General features: G+C 33.9%; 1 protein-coding gene across 3 annotated transcripts in view; it reads left to right on the forward strand.

Annotated features, from left to right (window-relative positions):
- Window positions 1-19,171, forward strand: part of LOC128998666 (uncharacterized) — a 102,078-nt gene that overhangs the window by 29,709 nt on the left and 53,198 nt on the right. For 2 of the 3 annotated variants that reach the window (XM_054424892.1, XM_054424894.1), the window contains exons 4-8: window positions 6,615-6,764; window positions 8,222-8,483; window positions 9,064-9,157; window positions 10,246-10,457; window positions 12,139-18,067. In XM_054424892.1, coding sequence (XP_054280867.1) covers window positions 6,615-6,764; window positions 8,222-8,483; window positions 9,064-9,157; window positions 10,246-10,457; window positions 12,139-18,067 — 6,647 coding nt within the window. The remainder of the gene's footprint in view (window positions 1-6,614; window positions 6,765-8,221; window positions 8,484-9,063; window positions 9,158-10,245; window positions 10,458-12,138; window positions 18,068-19,171) is intronic. The other variant, XM_054424893.1, reaches the window with a different exon arrangement.

The following is a 19,171-nucleotide window of genomic DNA, read 5'->3' on the forward strand; positions in this document are numbered from 1 at the left end:
ACTTGACCATCCCTACTTTTACTAGACACATAATACGTGTACTCTTGAAAATAAGTTGGCAGCACTTAAAAATACTACGACTACACCATCAGCTGTGGAGTGTTTCTCATTTCGTTCAACTCTTGGATTTAACTAACTTAAAAATGTGTTATATAGTGTTTGAAAGACAAAGTATGACCACTATCTATGCTTAAAAAAAGTATGATATCTATGTTTTATAGTAACTGTAGGAAAAATATAATATATGTAACACGATCGCAAATTGCCTTTGCTGCACTCGAGAAGCTTTCCACACTCGCCTGTTGTCACAGCACAGTAATGACATGCTGTTGTCATTAATATTTGGACCGATCATGGTTTTTTAACCATTTCATTACAACACATTATTAGTAACAAAAATATATTTAAAATACTGATTTCCATTTTCTCCCCTCTATATTTCTAAAAGTGATAATCCTAGCAAAAAGGTGCATAGGACCTTTCTTGTACATAATTTTAGGAATTTTACATAGATTTTTTAAACATATGACAAACTTTTTGCTGGAGGTCATAGTTTTTGAGTTATTTCCCCCCCCCCCAAAGTTAGTTGTCCCTCTACCCCCCTTAGCTCCACCCCCACTGGCCAGGAATTTTAGTATGTTGTTTTAGAGCCCTTCCCCTACAACTGTATCAAATTCGGCTTATACATGAATTTTTTCCGCTACATTGTCTTCTTTGCCTGGACTATAACTGTTCCGGTTAACAGAACTCCAACAGACCTCTCAATTGAATTAAGGTTTAAACATTGTACTATAAAACTAAAGTGTTTAGAATTTGTTCCAGAATCTCCTGAGTTTATCCTTCCTGAAGACATTCCTGAATACCTCTCCATTCCTGATATCACCAGCTCAAGTTATGAAAGTTGCCAATCTAGTGCAAGGTCTTGTGTGAGCGAGCCAATTTATTTGCCTTCCACCTTAGATGTGTTAAGGTCCAGCACTCTTTTTAATGAACCTTCAAGATCACTTTCAGAGACAAGTGAGTTCTGCAATCCCACCCTATTTCCAGGTTTCTATGCTTTATAGTAACTGTAGGAAAATTATAATTTATGTAACACGATCGCAAATTGCCTTTGCTGCACTCGAGAAACTTTCCACACTCGCCTGTTGTCACAGCACAGTAATGACATGCTGTTGTAAATAATATTTGGACCGATCATGGTTTTTTAATCATTTGATTACATTACATTATTAGTAACAAAAATATATTTAAAATACTTATTTCCATTTTCTCCCCTCTATATTTCTAAAAGTGATAATCCTAGCAAAAAAGTGCATAGGACCTTTCTTGTACATAATTTTAGGAATTTTACATAGATTTTTTAAACATATGACAAACTTTTTGCTGGAGGTCATAGTTTTTGAGTTATTTCCCCCCCCCCCCCAAAGTTAGTTGTCCCTCTACCCCCCTTAGCTCCACCCCCACTGGCCAGGAATTTTAGTATGTTGTTTTAGAGCCCTTCCCCTACAACTGTATCAAATTCGGGTTATACATGAATTTTTTCTGCTACGTTGTCTTCTTTGCCTGGACTATAACTGTTCCGGTTAACAGAACTCCAACAGACCTCTCAATTAAATTAAGGTTTACATTGTACTATAAAACTAAAGTGTTTAGAATTTGTTCCAGAATCTCCTGAGTTTATCCTTCCTGAATACCTCTCCATTCCTGATATCACCAGCTCAAGTTATGAAAGTTGCCAATCTAGTGCAAGGTCTTGTGTGAGCGAGCCAATTTATTTGCCTTCCACCTTAGATGTGTTAAGGTCCAGCTCTCCTTTTAATGAACCTTCTAGATCCCTTTCAGAGACAAGTGAGTTCTGCAATCCCACCCTATTTCCAGGTTTATTGATGTAAATATTTTCTTTACCTTTGATGAATTCTGCTTAAATAATGCCAGACTAAAAGACATTAAAATTACAAGAGAGATAACTCGGTTCCTGGTTTCGTTGTGAACTCAACACTTAGTTAGCTTTAACTTTAGTTAGCTTTAACTTTACAGAGTATTTCCTATGTGATTGTGATGTTAGCTCAAGATTTCCCATTTGTAAAAAAATCTTTAAATCTTTTGAGTCTCAGCTGAAAAACCGGAAATAAATGTCTAAATAATTCAGGTTCTAGTCATTCCTAGTATAGTATAAGCTGAAAATCATGTTAATGATAGTTAAATTGTACGAATATAGGCCTACTGCTTTTTATTACCAGTTCTACCATTTGGGTATGAAAAACTACCCAATTTTCAGGTTAAGTTAGGTACCTAAACTTAGCCAACAGACGTTGACAGCTTATATAGAACTTTGAAAAAAAATCATGTTACAAAAGATACTTTAATTAACTTAATAACAGTGCCTTTTGTGGCATAATTTTTTTACATGTTACAAAAGTGATTAAAAAAAAATCTATTTTTAGCGAATTTTCCTATATAGGGAATAAGCTATTACCGTAGGTCTCATGGTAAGACCTAGACCCGGGACCGATTTACTTTTTCGTTTTGAGGTCCCCAGAGGCCAAAAACACCATCCGTTCAAATTCATATATATATATTTATATATGTGTCCGTTAGCGCGATAACTCGAGCAAAATTGATCCGATTTTGATAAAATTTGGTACAAACACGTAAACCTACATTTATTCGAACGAGTTCGCGAACCAGCATAATCGGACCATGGGATCAGGGGTTTATGGGGGGTTTTATGGGGTAAAAATGGATTTTTCTCATTTTTGACCCTAAAAACTTTAAATTTCTAAATTTCTCTCTAGACCATTTTGAAGAGCTTAAAAAAACAAATAATTTAGTATATTGAAGTGTTTTTGAATGTTCATTGACTACGGAGAAAATTAAAAAATTGTAAATTTAAAATTCCCATGTTATTCTTATGGAGAATAAATAAACTGTTCTAGTTTGCTTGTTTATGGATATATTTTAATCAAATTTGGCAATTTGGTTTATTTCATACTAAGCTATCAATATTTCAATTGAAAAAACACACCTCAACATCTTCCCCGTAGCAGCAAACCTAACTACTCACTAAAATTAATGTTATAGGAAATAAATCTGAAAATTTATAGGGAATATTTTAGTAGAAATCAAGCCGGGTAAATGGAAATTCGCTTAGTATGCAGGTTTGCTGCGACGGGGGTATTTTTATTTGCAAGCAAAACAATTAACTAATTCCACCTTAATATTAAAACGGATAATTGTTTTTAAACATACTACAAGTTATGATTCTTAAAATTGAAATCAATTGAAACCCTATCGTTAAATCAAGCGGCCAGTTGTAAGCATATTTGCAAAGCCCGCCAGCTGTCATGCACCTTTAGCCCCATTTGGCCGCTCCGGCATGTCAAATCCTGTACGCCACCGGTCATGCACAGAAGCCTATTGCTGACCCAACAACTACGTGTGAGTTTCAAACTCTTTAGCAATCATACCTTGGGCTTACTACAGGGCAATTCGGACTTAATAGTGAAAATCAGGAGTATCTTGTGGCTTCGATTGTGCATCTCTGAGGTAGGAAACTACGGTATCATCTAAACTCAAACTCAGTTCTCTACTAAATATCCAACTTTATTTCTCTAGTGCAAGATAAGGCTAATATATGACTTAATTATTCTCTGTAGTTAAATTTGGATTCTGAGTTGAATAGATCAATATTAAGAAAATTTATCTTCTTTTTTACTGATATTTTATACTGGATATTCAACAAGCCTTAAATTATAATCTACTCAAAGTTTAAATATTTTAACTAGCAAGATCAGCCTTGTGACATGAGTATTATTGTCTAACATATTATCTATACTTGAGCACACCCATAAACAATCTTAAACTAATTAGTTTAGATTATCCTTATTTAGAATATATAATAATCTTAGACTGTGAACTCTAGATTATTTCTTCTCTCTCTAATAATAATAATAAGTAGATAGCAAATTTGTACTGAGATAAATATTTTATTTCAAGTTATCCTATGCTCTAGGTTAATATTTGCCTACTTTGCTATTTTCCACCTCCAGGGTGTCCACATTCTGGAAAGTCAGGGATAGTCATGGAAAGTCATGGAAAAAAATTCTAGTCATTGAAAGTCATGGAAATTGGGAAAAAGTCATGGAAAGCCATGGAAATCCCCAATGATGGATGGATATTAGGGGACCTTTCAATGCTCAAGTCGGCTGTAACCCCTACTATTGTAGCATTTTTCCGAATTTTTCACAAATGTATGACAATTTCAATTTATAGTTGCCTTAGTTTATGGGTTTTGAGTTTGTATTAGTTCATTGTTGTACCTATTGTACACCAATGTTATCCGTTAATACATATTTCAATATTTTCTGTTAAATAACTTGTCTAGGCAGTATTATCCGTGTGTGTACGGTATATTATAATTTTTGAGTTAAGTTCGTGAGTAATGGGAATCAATAGTTAATGGTCATGTAAAGTCAGGGAAATTAATGACAAAATTTCTGTGGACACCCTGTAAGGTTCTTAACACTGACATCAACACCTTCTTGGGTTAGTAGATCAGCATCTTTGCCTTTCTAGCTCCTATTTCCCGGACGCTACCTTCTCCGTTGATAGTTGTTCGATCACCTGTCTCTTTAACGCCAACTTCTACTTTGTAGTAAAACTTAAGCAGACTTAAATTGTACTCAGAGATAATTAATTAATATTGTTTGAGTGTCAGTTATTATAGCCTGAGCCTATTCAAAGTAGCAAGGGATTTGACGTACATGTTTATCTGTTGTGGTAGTAAAATACTCAGGTACTGAACTTAAATTATTTCTGTATCTTAACTTCTTCATCCGGCCATTTGCCCAAAGTTGTTTTATAAGTTAACAAATCCCTAACAGAAAGGAAGGCCTTGCAAAAGTTGTTGTACCAGGTACATCTGGCAGTGCCTACTGGTAACTGTACAACAGTATGGATCATGGCAAGTTAGAGTAGTAACACAGCACTTTCACATCCTCGGTACTGTGTAGGCCTACTCCTCCAGACATTATACTTGTCATCTAGTAATTGTTATCTTAGTATTATCAGGATTGGCGGCTTTGAATTCTGGGATTTACAAAATTACAAAACTTTTGTTTGTATACATTTTTTGTTAACTTGAGGGGTTTTACTTTACATGAAACGTGAAGAAGGCATTTAATATGGCAAATATCATGACAATCAGTATTATTTTCTTGATAATACCGTAAGCCTTAATGAAATTTGCTATTAATAACAACAGTTTTTAAATGCATCAATTGCATAGCGAAGGTGTTTTTATTTATAATTCTACTTCTGGAATTCATTCTAGACTATTGCGCAATAGCCCCAAACTGCCTGCTTCGTTCACACGCTGCTACCTGACATATGTTTTTTGTAATTTGTATCCTAAGGTGGGTTTTCCTAGCTGCCTATAATAACTGCCGATTACAGCTGTTGAATTGTGGATGAAGTGTGAGTCTTAGGCTACGGCCACACGGGCGTTTTTTTACGCGGTAAAATGTAGCTTATTTTCACGCTGCTTGATTTCCCGCTGTTGTATGCCACACGTGCGTTTTTTTCCGCAGTAAAATGTAGCTTATTCTCACGCCGGTTGAAGTCCAGGAGCGGCAAAATGCAGTGGGAACCCGCAGTTGATTGACAAATTCACGTAATTATGTTATATATATTCCTCATGGCCGGAATAGTAACCTTGTTTCTGACTAGTGAACAAGAAATATGAATGGGATTTTGATTTCCATACGAAAACAATACTAAAATTATTTTATTTTGTTAACCTTTCATTTAATTATTTACATTTAGTATAAAAAAATTAATATAATATATTAATTTCGATTTGAAAACAACACTAAAATTATTTTATTTTAACATTTAGTATGAAAAAATAAATATAATATAAATATTTTTATGACAAGATTCTCATCAGATCTTTGAATATTCTACTACATAAATGCCTCTTTACATTTTTTAGTCCAACTAAATGCCTTTCCTTTTAGTAACAAATTATTAAGTGGTCCAGTAAGGTCGACCTATGTTTAAGATAAAACGTGTAGGTCTACTGTGTAATTGGCTAGACCCAAAAATATTTTATGCTATCCTGGACAAAATTATATACATTTATATTTAATTTAACTTGCTAGGACGATTTGATCAAAGCTGAGTGTTGCTCCCGCCCGTGTGGCCAGGGACAGAGTATGAAAACAAGCTTCAAAAATGCACCCCAGTTTATCTTCTGCTGGCCCGCGGCGGTCGATTTTGAAGACGCACCGAATCTGCGTGAAAACACACTGTTACATTTAATGCTGCCCATATTTCTCGCGTTTTTTCACACTGCGTTCTTGCGTGAAAAAACGCCCGTGTGGCCGTAGCCTTAGAGCACTGAGCTTTCCTTTTAACAAATTCAGCTGCTATGTGCAGCTGATTCATCCCATGTTATATTTTCTTCCTTATATATTTGTTTATTGAACTGAGCAACAATATTTGGATTTTGGTTGTTCCGCAATGGTCGAAGGAGCAGCTTTGCATCCATAGTTTGGAGTGAAACGTACAATGTACGATGTGATGTTTCTAATGTTCTAATATTTTATTTGTAGGATCAGTAGATAAAGCTAGAGATACTATCAGTGAAATAGAAGAATTAAAAAGAAAAGAAATGCAGTTGCTGGAAAACATGCAGAAACATCCACATTATGGAGTAAAAGACAACCTTGCTCTTGCAGCAGCATTACCTCTACAGTTAGTCGGTCAGTAATTTGTATTAAGGTAGCTCTATTCATATGGATTATTACTAAATGAAGAGAGACTCAAAACAAAAACATAACTTAAACTAACACACAATCTATGTTCACTCACCAAAATGTTCTGGTATGGTATAGACATTTATTTATTTATCTGCTATCCTGGAACTCCCACATTAATAACAATTAATTCTTTATTCAAAACGTACATAAAATTGTACATGAATGTGTCATTATATCTCAATATACATACAAGAAGTTAGTAGATAAAATAAATACGCCACACTAAAAGAAAAAACAATTCATCCAAGACTATAAAAAATATAGGCAATTAAAAATATAAATATGTTTGGTTTTTTTTTATTATCTATACTCTGATGGATAAATTGAAGGCTTTTCGTTGTTATGCCTATTAGTCACAAAATTTTGCTCACATCTTGTATTGTATTTGTAATTGTGAATTTTACTCATAAAAGTCATCTTGCTCATAAAAGTGAACAATGTTTTATAAAGCTTATTGCAAACAGGCTATTACAAGATTTCAAAAACAATCTTTACTTGGTTATTAGGACAACCCTTTTTTACACTGAACAGCTTTTCAATTGTGAAAGTATCCAGATTTAGGCCTCATACATATTGATTTTTAGCAGTTGTAGTTTATTTTTGTGATTATATTATTTTCCAACCTGTCATCTATATATTTTTAAAATGTTATTATAATCTAGATTTTATAAATGACATGTATTACAGATAGTTGTCCTGCATCCTAGGACATTATCAATGATAGGCCTATGTCTGTATATTCATACGACACATAAAAGATCCATTGCTATTATTATATTAATTATTAAGTATGTTATTCTATGAGCCACTGGATTATTGTAATTATTGTTGTATGCATTGTTATTTCTTGACATTTGAAGCATTCTATTTAGTCAAAGATTACAGAAAAAAACCCATATTGATAAACGATGTTAACAACAAATTGGAATCAACGTTTTGATTGCCATTTTATAATAAGTCCAAGATTCTATATCAAAAATAAATCTAATATGTATACTAATCGGGACTCCTCGGGTAGTATAGTAGACTCCTCGGGACCGAGTCCAGTCCGGATAACAGTTTTCCCGTTAAACCAACGTCCCCAAAAACTCGTTAAAACGGACCGTTTAAATGCACACTATATACATATTTGACTTAAATTTAGGAGAGCATTGTATTTAGACACGTGATCACTGGTCTCAAAACTTTCCCACGCGAACAGTCGTTTCAGTACTGCCCACTTCCTGCCGATATAGTCCGGTTAAACCGATGCGCTGATAAAAATTATCCGATTAAAGAGATGTCATTGCCGCCGAGTGTAGTCCGGTTAAACCGATGTCAGGTTAAAAGGTGTCCGCATAAGAGGGAGTCTAATGTATGTTAAGTTGTGTAATTATCTAGTACTAATATTTCTTATTTAGTAGGAGAAGTTTTGGCAAAGAAATCCAAGAGGGAAGCAGAAAGAAGAAAAGGAAGAAGTAGGAGTCAGAGTGAAGAGAGGCATAGAAGTAAATCTAAAAAGTCTGATAAAGACAGAGAGCGATCCAAGAATAGAAAGATATTGCCATCCAGTTGGATTGAATTCAAAAAAGAAGGCCATAAACTTAGGCATTTCCGCAGGTTTAAATATGAAGTGGAAAAAGAGAAGTTAAGAGATAAGAAAAGGCACAGAAGAAATAGCAGGTGAATATTGATGTATAGAATTTTGTCAATTTGTATTAGCTTTAGAGAAAAAATTCATAGAAAACATGAACAATTTTATTAGTATATATGCACAACACCTACATTTGAGTTCAAATTCTTTTTTTTATATAGAATGAATTATATATCTATATATTTCACTAGTGATGGTTGGATCCGGATACGTACTACCGGATCCATCGGATCTGAGCTAGAACCGACGCTAGATCGGATCCACAAAAATTCGGATCTTGGGCTGGATTCTGTTTTGATGGATCCGATTTGGTTTCAACAAACAAAAGAGTCTGTATTCATATACGTTAAGTGACTAATATACGTTATTGACGTCGATAGGGTTGAAGTAAAATCTCGAATCCTCTGAATTTTTGAAAAATATTTGAACTGGAGATTTGACTTTCAAATTCAAAATCATGGCAATTCCGGCACTGATTCGGTCATTTACCGATCGGAAAATTACCACTATTCCAATACCATTCCTGACCCATTCTTGTTCTAAAATCAGCCATGTGAGTTAATAATCCAGAAAGTTAATATATAGAATTATAGTGACTACATTTTTCAGATCAAGGTCAAAGGAAAAATCTAAGAGAGAGAAAAGCCCTAGTAAAACTGGAAGTCGTGTAAACCTTTTAGAGACTCCAATGGTTATCAAGAAAGTAAGTATATTTAGCTGAAAATAAGTCTATTCACTCAAATAAATCATCCCTATTAATAATGAAATAACAGTGAATGAAATTTAATGAAATTGTTCAGTGATGAAAAAAACAGTGAATGAAATTGTTAATGAAATAACCCATGCTAAAATGTGTAACTGTTGCATGTATTCAAATGCAAAGGCAAGTCTAGAGTATAGAAACCCCTAATTAATTAACAGTAAATAATGTCATAATAATAAAGCTAGCAGACTATCTCATATGATTAGTGTTAGCTAAGTAAATCTGTGTACTTAACACAACAGATAAGTGACAAGTGGATATACTCCATAAGTAAAAAAAAAACTTATTTTAAACTATGTACCTTAGTTTTGGTATGACATTTAAAAAATAACAACAGTTGTACAATCCACAAACTGAATATCTCGGGCCTAACCACCACCTGTTGGCTTTGGAAAGGGATTGCTGATATGATTGTCAGGATTTCAGTGATAAAGGAAGCTTATTATATAGTTTGAGACCCATATCAAAAGTACTATTTTCATAAGCAGTAGATTTATGTATGGGGTATTGCAACACAAAGCTCATGGGCCTAAAGCTGTATTTGGGAGTTGGTTCCTTTTTCTCCAATAATAGCAAAATGTTTTTTTGACAAAGATTAAAGTGTTGAATGTATACAAATAGGGCAAAGGTAAAATCTCCATTCTTTTAAACAAATTTCTACAAAATGTTCTTGGACTAACTTGTGAGATAACTCTTATAATTCTCTTTTGTATTTTAAATATTATTTTACTATCTGTGACATTTCCCCAGAACTCAATATCATAGCCAATGTTAAGGTGCACGTATGCAAAGTATGCCATTATCTGAGTTTTTTCATCATTTATTTTGAAAAGCACTAAAGTAACGTGTAACCATTTACGTGAAAACTACAATTCACTTGGCCAAAAGTACTGATGATTAAAATCCATGTTGGCAAGTTTTCTTCTTATCATATATTAGCAAGTTGTTGGACCTTGAGGTAGTATCAATTATGTCTTAAGCATAAGCATTAAATTCTGCTGAAGACACAAATTTATGTGATTTTTTAGGTCTTGGTCGCATTAGATGTAAGAGGAACTGGGGATATTGACTTTCCTGAATACTTAGTTCGCTACACCAAGACTCGGCCACCCATCAGTTACTGTGAAAATCAAGCTCATGCAACCTACCATCTATGTGATCGTAAGACTATGATGTCTTCTCTTCCTCGAGATATTGAAGAAATTGTAGTAAACTTCCTCAACAGCATTAGATCAAAGAGGTATTTTTTAAATTGTCACTCTCTTTATGGCAGTTGACTTACAATTATTCATATTGCATTTGTTTTACCATTTTACTGTAGTAAGGTGATACAGTTTGCTGTTGTTGAGTATGTGTAGCATTGGCCCTCGCCGGCAGATTTGTTTCCAGAAACATTGTTTGCAGACTGTTTCTCAAATGTTTCTCATTTTTTAGATATCTTTTGCAGACTTTTTTAAAACAATTAGGAAACATTTCATACTGGAGTATAATTTTTGGAAACAGTTTAAATTTCAATTTTCAGTTTACCTATGTACTCATATGACTTAACCGATAATTTTCAAAATTACACAACAGCCTCATGTATGTTTTAATGTCATTAAACAAAAACTGTTTATGATGTTTTGATGTAGACATAATTGTGTCAAATGTAGCTCAGGCCAAACTCAAACAAAATGTAGAATTATGCTTTTTAAACTAGAAAGATAAAGATCCACCTAATTATGTTGTTTCAAATACTGTGTATTGGTTTAACATAATTCTAATAATACCTTTTTTAAGTTTTCAAGAAGATTGAAGAAGTGTTTGAGCATGTTTGTGTTATTTTTTTTTCAATAACACCATCTTATTTAACCCTTTCCGCTCAAATGGCGGGGAAGCCCCGCCGTTCGTCATGGCCTATTATGCTTATATTTTGATTTTTTATTTTTATTTTTTTTATTTTGTGTAAGTATTTAGAAAAAGAATACCAGCCTTCTATAAATCAAGATGATATTTATTTTTTTGCAAACAAATGAAATATGAAAATTTGGCTTAAATGAAATGGAGCTGGTGAGAAAATAGGCCTCTCATAATTGGAGTGGAAAGGGTTAAAAAAAGCTGGCATGAAAATGTTGTTCTATAGGCTAATTTGAATTGCTATGTACTGTTAAAACATATATTTTACAAGTATATGACTTCATAATGTGGTACCGTAACTCCTAACCTTAAAATCGATGCGACCTCTGTGTTATCCTAGACTCTCAATAACCGAAGTAGTCTCCGTCCCAACAACCTCGGTTAATCAGAGTTTTACTGTACTTTCATTTTTACCTTACTATAAGGTATTTTATAAGGAAACTTTGTAAAACTAAGCATTTATATAGGTATTAAACTGAGTTTTTCATTAATATAATCTATACAAATATTTATTTCTACAGTATTTTACATGTTTACCTAGTTGCGCGTTTTAACCTCCATTTTATGTTATTCTACCGGCCCCGTGAGGAACCGTGAGACGGTGTACTTTACTAGCATCTTGTCCATTTAATTAAAAATGGCTGTTTATCGCAGTTTTCATTAAAGATTGTCATTAATATTCCTATTACTTAGATTGTAAATACAACAGAGAAAACATAACAGTCCAGGCCACACAAATTTGTCAAAACGTGGACTGGATTGAAGTTTGAAAAATGCCGGGTTATTATAAGAAAGGGCTAACAATTTTATCACAGAAAAACCCAGACTGCCAGGTTATTGGGTGACCAGTTTGCTAGACTGTAGTTTTGATTTTTACATTTTAAAGTAAATTAAATTATCAAAAAAACTATTTTCTCAAATGGCTTAAGTTATTTTTGATACCACCTACAAACTTTTATATCTGTATTTTAAAAGTGTTATTTGAGTAGTAAAAAAGTTGTTTACCACTTCTTTAAATGTTGCAGGTTACGAACCAAACCTAGCATCACAGAGGTAAGCGAAGGAGTTAAAAATGTAATGGAATCCTTCAATCAACTAGACAATGAGAGTGAAATCTGTGTTGACAATAACCAAGAGACAGGAGTAAAAAGTTGTCTAGAAGGTGAAATACAAAGAGATACTAGAATAGAAAGTAATGAAGACCCTAGTGATTTAGAGGATGTCAAGAACACAACCCAAGAGGTTGAAAGAGCTACCATCAGTACAAATGATGATGGTTTGAATGCCTTCAATGAAGAAAAGCAGAAAGAAAGTGACGAGACTAACCCTGAAACTTATAATAGCTGTGATAGAACACCCAACGACGAGAATAAAAATGAAGATAATAATCAAAAGGACTCTGAAGAACTTAAAATTAAAGATGAAGAGAGTTGTAATCTTAATCATCGATCTTGGTATCAAACTGATAAGGAATGGATGGTGGTTAACGTTCCACTGAACGAGGAAGAAGATGTGGAAGTGGAAGAACTAGATGTTGTGCCTAATGTTGTCATCAATTCAGAACATTTTGATGATGTTAATGAAGAACCTACATCAGAAGCCAAATCCAGCAAAAAAGATAATTTCAAACCTCGGTCACGAAATATCAGTCAAAGTAGTTCAAATGTTATAACAGAAGAACTAGAGCCTATTATCAAGTCAGCCATCCGTTCAAAATGGGATAGTGACTATGAAGAATCAGATGAGGATAAGAAATCTGATGAAGCTCAAAATGAATCAGTAAATGAAAAACCTAAAGATGTACCCAAAGACAAAACTGATGAAAATGTAAAATTAGATTTAGAAGTGCAAGATATTAATAAGGACAACTTGGGAGTTGTACCAATGGAAGTGGAGGAGGATGACAGGGTTGAAGACGAAAGTCTCAAAAGTGCTGCAGGTGAGGACTTGATCAATAATGCAAAATTAGATTCACATGAAAAAAATAACTCAGAACCTCCTGATAAAGTAGAAAAATTAGCCTATGAATATGAAGAATTTATGAAAATGTTAGGTTCAGAAAACGAACGAGATGAAATTTCTAGTAATTCAATAAAACCTGATAAAAGTACAGACTTAAATAACACCTGGGAAGATGAAATCAGTGATAAAGAAAACTATGTTGAAAATGATTCATTATCAATAAATGATAGTTCTCATGTACAAAGTGAGATAAATGTATATGATAAACAGTCCGAAGAGCCATCTGATAATGTTCCTAAACCAGAGTGGGAAGAAAAGAAAATATTTTTAAATCGATCAAGGTCTCCAAGTCCAACCCACTCTGTAGAAATGGAAAGTATTAAGGAAGTAATCTTAAAACATAAGCTCTTCAATGAAAGTCTTTTGGGTAAGAAAAGGAAATCTAAAGTCCTAGGATCCAAAATAAAAAAGAAATCTAAAGACAAACATAAAAAATCTAAGAAAAAGAAGAAGAAACATACCAGTAGCGATTCATCAACGTCATCTTCAAGTTCGAGCTCTGACTCGTCATCCTCGTCGTCCTCTTCTAGTTCAAGCGATGACTCTTCAAGTGACTCATCAAGTTCTAGTTCTTATAGCAGTTCCAGTTCAGATAGTTCAATTGACCTAAAAAAATTGAAAAAACGCAAACTTAAAAAGTTGAAAGCTAAATTAAGGCGCAAAAAGAAAACAAAATACAACTCTAGTTCAGAGTCTTCCGAATCTAGTGAGGATGAAAAAGAAGGCTTGAAAAAGAAGAACAAGAAAAAAGTGAAAGAAAGTAAAAAAAAGAAAAAGAAAAATAAAGATAAAGTTGCAAGGAAAAAGAAAATGGGAGAACCTGAAGGCCAGGTATTGTTGAAAAAACAGGTTAAAAAGAAAAGGAAACTCCCTATTGATGAGGAGGAGGAGATTGAAGGAGTCCCGAAAAAAAAGCAAAGCAAAATCGATGTTGATTTGTTGGTAAAAGCTGTAAAATTGCCGAAAAAAGAAAAAAATAAATCCAAAAAAACATTAAAAAATAATAAAGTGAAGAAAAAGAAAGATGTCTCGTCCAAAAAGAAGGAAAAATTGAAAAAGAAGAGTTTAAAAGAAAAGCCTAAGTCCGGTGTTGATCACATTGAAAGAAAGACATCGTCAAGCAAAACTAAGCTGAAGAAGGGGGAAAAGAAAGAAAAGGATCTTTTTTTAGACTTTGTAGAGAGCTCAAAACCCTCTAAACAAATTGAAGATGAGGAAACAATAAATGAACGTCAAAGTATCACGAAAACAGGAATTAAGATGTCTGAGGAAGATTTTGATATTCCTATTCCCAAAGTCGAAAATAAGAGGCAATTTTATCTTGAAACAGATGATTTGTTTCAGCCTAAAATGTCCATTGAAAGCAAGGTTCCTTTTTTAGGAAATAAAAGATTGACTGAAGAGGATTTTGAAAAGGACGTTGAAGAAAAAGCATTGGATAGAAATAATATTCATGGCAGTAGCATTTGTGAAGAAACTTCTGTCATAAGAATTAATGATAAAGTCAAATTATCGGGTACGGCTGAGGATCTTGATGGTAAATCTAAGAAAAGGTCTAAAAAAGAAAAAAAAGACAAGAAAAAAAAGAAACAAAGAGAAAAGTTAAGAAACAGTGTTGATATTGAAGGTGAAAGTGACAAGAAAAAGAAGAAAAAGAAAAAAGATAAGAAGTTTAAGGCCTCAGAAAAAGCAAATATATTTGATTTACAAAGAACTGAAACATATTTAACCACTCTGAATAAAGGTCTGTTAGAAATAAAACCCACTGTATCTGAACAAAGATGTTTTAGAGAAAGTAGCCAAGAATCAAATGTTAACGATTCTATAAATATATCTCCTACTAGGGCCAGAAAAGCGACTAATTGGAGTGATGATAGTGAAACACGAGGTTGTTTTTTAAAACATTTTAACGATGAGATAAAAATACGTGAAGAAATGCCTGATATTGAAGAAGAGAAAATTCGTAAAATTGAAATTCCTGATAAAATACCTATAATTAGGTTCGATTCTCAAAGTGGTGATGAGTATAGAGAGATTACATTCAATACTCTGGGTGATTTTGAAACAAAAATGCAACAACTAGATGAAGACTTCAGAATTTCTAAAGAAAAAAGAGAAAGGGATTCTTTTTTTGAAAACTTGTTAAAAAAAAGTGATGATTCCGAATTACTAATGTCACCAATAGTTCCTCTTTTCGATACAAGCTTACCGTCCTCTCAAGAAAAAATTAAAAGTCCAGGAAAAAAAATTGAAGTAAAGGAAAGTTTGGCATCCACCCCAGTTACTAAATGTGATTTGAATCCACTCTCAGATGTTTGTGTTTTACAAAAAGAACTTATTGATAACAAGGGAAAAAGGTATCCAGAATGTTTAAAATCTGATAAATTGACTGAAGAACCTAGTAATATGATACCATCAATGGTACATGCATCTGAAAAAAATATAGATTCAGAAAGATATAGCCCCACATTGGACTTGGATCCCTTATCTCCCAATAGTAATGAAAAAGTCAATAGTGACATGTCATTGGAAAGTAATGCACCAGAAGACTCAAATTCCAACAAAAATATTTCTGGTATCAGCATGTTAGACATTCCGTTACCTCCTAGTGGACTTGACTTGCAGCAATCCCAAATATCACCTGTTCCAGCTCCAGTACCTCCACCAGTAATGCCAGTACCCCTGCCCTCATTTAAGAATATATTAAATGATAGGCCTCAGTTCTCAAACACATGTTCTTCTATCAGCAATATTTCTAAGAATACTGAGTTTAAAACTACTGTTTCAGCATTATCTGAAAACACAGGAGTCAAAACATTTTTGACTGATCCTTTGAAAATACCTATTACAAAAAAGTTATACTATGGGAAACCTGTACCACAGTTGAAACAAGTAAACATATTTGAGAATGATGATGATGATGATGAGGAGGGGGAAAGTAGTCAACAAAATAATAGCCGTCCAAAATTTCCTTATGACTCTGACGTTGATGATAAGATCAAAACAACTTCTGTCATTTCAGAGAAGGTTTCAAAAGACTCTTTGGATAAAGTTTGTGACATAACAAAAGGCAACATTGTAACTTCATTAGGAAAAGATGAAATTATACCCACCACACTTATTGATGCACAAGTTATGAAAGGCACAATACAGAAGGAAAACATCATTTCAATTAACCCTTTAAAAAACAATAACACAGAAAATTTACAAAAAGATTTAGAGGTAACTGCTACAAATGTGTTGAATACAGATCAGGAGACCTTCAGTGTTAAAGGCGTAAAGAGAAGCTCGGTTGGTTCTACTCAAGTAGTAAATGATGAAAGTGGTGGCAGTGAAAACCAAGAATCAGAAAACCAAACCAAAGAAATCCCTATTAAAGAAGAAATAGTGTCTGATGACCAAGCTAATAATGAAAATATTGATAGTTCTAATTTTGTTCCTGATATTCTGATCAAGCAAGAACCTGAGAGTGATGTATCTCAAGGTGTACAATCAGATAAAATTCCAGAGGAAAGTCAAGATACTGATGAAGCAGATAAGATACAGTTATTAGAAGAGGACAGGAGGCGTAAGGAGCGTGAAGATAATAGAGGATCAAGGCGAAGAGAATCTTCTCGGGAGAGACGTGACAGAGCAAGAAGAGATTTGTCTAGAGAAAGAGACCGGAAAAAAGTTAGATCTCGTTCAAGATCAAGAGATAGGAGAAGGGATCGATATCGTCGTGATTCACCAGATAAGAGAAGTAGGAGGCGAGATAGATCTAGAGAAAGAACCCGTAGAAGTTCACCTAAGGACAGACGTAGAGAAAGGAGCCCCCGGGGAAGAAAAGATCAATCTAGAGATCAAAGTCCTAGGAGAAGAGATAGTTCAATAGATGTTCGTTCTTCAGAAAAACGAGATTCCAGCCAAACTCATATGCAAGAAAAAATGTCTAAGCAGAGCCCTATGAGAAAATCATCAAGCCCACATAAAAGAAAACCAAGCCCACTAAGATCTCCTAGTCCTCACAAATACTCTTCTAGTCCTCTTTTAAAATCTCCTTTGTACCAAAAACGGATAACTTCCTCACAGGCACGCTACTCACCAAGTCAACATCGATCAAGCCCTTCAATGAGAAACAGATCTCCAAGCCCAAGAAAATTTACAAGCCCTAGGAGATCTATAAGCCCTCAAAATAAACCCCCAAGCTCTATAAAAGAAAGTGACAGTCCTCAGAAAAGTGCTTATAATCTTCAGAGAAAACCACCAAGCCCACAAAGCCCTTACAATAGTCCCTATAGATCTCCAAGTCTCCAAGGTGGACATAGCCCTGTGAAACTTTCAAGTCCAACCAGAAGGTATTTGAGTCCAACTAGAAGATCTCAAAGTTCATGGCGCCCTCCAAGCCCTCCCAAAAGGCCCTCAAGTCCAAATCTACGCCCACCTAGTCCAGGGAAGCGAACACCCTTATCTCTGAAAAATCTACCTAGTTCTTCCAAAAAGTCTCTTAGTCCCTGGAGACCTCCGAGTCCTCCTTCTAATGACCAAGATCAAAAGAAGGCAAGAGCACAAAATGTTGAGTATTCTGGAAGAAACCCGTCACCCCTCGGATTCAAACGTAGTTTAGCAGATTCTACAATTAGTGATTCTGATCTACCGCCAATCAAAAAAATCACTAGAAATGCTGTTCTATCACCAAAGAGGTTGCCTTTGGATGATCGTATAGAACTGGAGTTGGGAGTAAAAAAGAGTCCTCCTCCACCCCCACCCACAGTCATGAATTATCCAGGGTACCAATCTTTCTACCAGATTCCTGTGCATGATGGAAGCTCCATAAACCTACAACCTTCCTCTCAGCAGCATAGGAATCCCAACTTAGTCCAGCCACCGAGACTAGATTGGGATGCCAGTCAACAGCTCATGAAGCAGGGGAAATCTAGCAAAGTTCTACAGGTAATACCACATTGATTTTTTGCCTTAGTTTAGTGACAAAGTTCATTTTTTCTGCCATTAAAAACAAGCAAAACTCAACATTAAAATTGGAAGTTATTGCTTTAAGCCTGAACTGAACGATCTGATCAAATAATTTATTTTTTGCTCTTAAGCTTAGTCATCCTAAAAAAATTCAACATGTTTTCCTCTGTAGTTAAAAAGATTTAAGTGCCATTTCAAGTTGAGTACGGTACTTCCCTTTTGAAATATTAAGGAAAAATGTGTGTTATGGTTTGATACAGCAATTCATATGTGATCGGTCTATTTAAAAACCAAGAAGTTACATAAATGATTTCCAAATTATTAGCTGAAACATGTTTGTAGTACCTTACCCTTAAGTATATTTATAGTCAAATTTTACGTTTTTGGTCATAGATTTGTATATATTGGTACTCATTTACGATACAAAGCAAATAATAAGCTTTGTCTGTAAAAAAAGCGGTGCCTTAGATTTTCGACTTTCTGTCTGGTTTCATAAAGTTTTATATTTCATAATCAAGGTATACCCAACAATAGTATGATGCTTATCAAGAGGTTATTTATTTTGAACGGACAGTTATTGGGTTTGTGTTCAACTTAGTCTATGAAGGGCTTAGGGACCAATAGACTAACTGTAACTATTAAACTGTTAAAATAAAAACATGTGGATCATGTGGAGTTTAAACTATTTAGGCCTATAATTAAAATTCACAAGTTAGAAAAATGTCCAGTTGATGTCTTCGATTCCAGCTGAACACTGTTTTTTAATATGGGAATTAATAGAACCATCTAAGCCCAGTAAATGCATGTATTGAAAACAGAAGGTTCAACTTCATTAATATTTTAAACAATTTTTAAAAGAAGGTAACATAAATTCTTGATAAAAATAAGCAAGTTTTATTAAATCTATATTGCATAAAAGTTTAACAGATTGCATTTTCTAGGAATTGGTATAGGCCTACTCTGAGAATATGTTGTGGTCATATGTACAGTTTTTTTTTTTTTTTTTTTTTGTAAAGATAAAGATGCAGCTTTATTTAGTTTTTAAATAACTGATTAGTTTAGTTCTTATATTTTAAACAATCT

This window comes from Macrosteles quadrilineatus, unplaced genomic scaffold (genome assembly GCF_028750875.1).
Source record: "Macrosteles quadrilineatus isolate MER2022 unplaced genomic scaffold, UCM_ALF_1.0 Scaffold_7__1_contigs__length_78375512, whole genome shotgun sequence".
Classification (NCBI taxonomy): Eukaryota; Metazoa; Arthropoda; class Insecta; order Hemiptera; family Cicadellidae; genus Macrosteles; species Macrosteles quadrilineatus.